This window comes from Colobus angolensis, unplaced genomic scaffold (genome assembly GCF_000951035.1).
Source record: "Colobus angolensis palliatus isolate OR3802 unplaced genomic scaffold, Cang.pa_1.0 Scaffold642, whole genome shotgun sequence".
NCBI lineage: Eukaryota > Metazoa > Chordata > Mammalia > Primates > Cercopithecidae > Colobus > Colobus angolensis.
This window is the reverse complement of record NW_012120066.1, coordinates 197,522-199,004: the sequence shown is the minus strand read 5'-3', so window position 1 is coordinate 199,004 and position 1,483 is coordinate 197,522. Positions and strand designations below refer to the sequence as shown.

Below are 1,483 nucleotides of genomic sequence, written 5' to 3'. Positions count from 1 at the left end.
ATTCTTTAACATCAGAAACAAGCAGTCTTTAGAAAAGTGACCGATTCTATGTATAAAAAAGTGAACATAGAAAACAAGCTTAGAATTTATTGTAATACCTGGAAACAGGGAAATGTCCAAAAACAGAAAGATGAGGCTTGCTGTAAGGATGCAGGAATCAAACTACATGAGCTCCCAGCACTAATAAAGCTGTGATGATTTGAACAATAAAACGAAGAATGTAGCAAGGATCTTCTTCAGAGTATGAAATAGACATCCATAAACCAATACAGACATCAATGGATGACTAAATAAAGAAATCATTGGAAGAAGAACACGTCTCCTTACAGAAGTATTGCAAATATCTCAGGTGGAGAGTCCTCCACTCATGTAGGTGAAGGTTAAACACTCTTGAGTTGATTGTGTCCTGAGATTAGAGACATGAAAAAAATAATCACTATTAGTGTATTTTATAATGAGATTTTGGATATAATGCCAAAGACATGATCTTTAGATGAATAAAAATTTACATGTTTTTAATCTAAATTTGTACACACACGCGCGCGCACACGCACACACACAGACACACACATTTTTCTGCAATACACAGGGATAAGGGAGTGAAAGACAACAGGAGACATGGAGGAAAAAACTCCAAGTCGCATATTTGTTAAATGAATTATCTTAATTTGTTAAATGACTTTTGTAATCAATATGCAAGTATACATACAACTCATAAAAAATGCAGTTAAAAATGAATCAAATATCACGAGAGGCATCTCACCAAAAATTATACAAAAATTGTTAAATATGAATTTTTTTAGGGACCTGTGCATTTAAATAAAAATTAGATAACATTACTCCCCTATTAGAAGGGTTAAAACATACAATACTCTTAATGATAAATGGCAATTTGAATGAGGAAAACCAAGAACAGTCATGCATTGATGGTGGGAATTCGAAATGGAACATGAACAAAATAAGATGCTTTTTGGCATTTTTAAAAAATAGAGATAAAAGTAGACTTAAAATGTGTTCTCGTGTCGGTGTTCCAAAATACTTACAACACGGATTCAGAAATTGATGTTTACAAAGACACCTTCAGAGGAAGTCTATATCAGCTTTATTAATTTGATTCATATTCAAATCCCTGAAATAGCTAACAGAATATATTTAATAAATAATTAAAATTAAAATTTCTCAAATACACATTTATGTTTTTCCTTTTCTTTAATGAAGTAATGTCATTTTCTAAGAAAATCTTCACTCTGATAATCTTTGTCATCTCCTCCATGCCAGCACAGCTGCCTCCTTCCTGGGGTTTCTGACACTCTCAGGATGTGGTTTTCACACTGTGTCTGCCGCACAGTAATACACGGCCGTGTCCTCGGATCTCAGGCTGCTCAGCTCCATGTAGGCTGTGCTCGTGGACATGTCCCTGGTCATGGTGACTCGGCCCTGGAACTTCTGTGCATAGCCTGTGTTACCATTGCCAATGATGATC

The 1,483-nt window shown here is 34.9% G+C and overlaps 1 gene segment (V, D, J or C); it reads right to left on the bottom strand.

Moving 5' to 3' along the window:
- LOC105527720 overlaps window positions 1-1,425 on the bottom strand; it is a 14,448-nt gene extending 13,023 nt beyond the window's left edge. The window contains 1 exon segment of the V gene segment in view: window positions 1,333-1,425. Within this exon segment, the coding sequence occupies window positions 1,333-1,425 (93 nt within the window).
- Window positions 1,426-1,483: the final 58 nt, after the last annotated feature.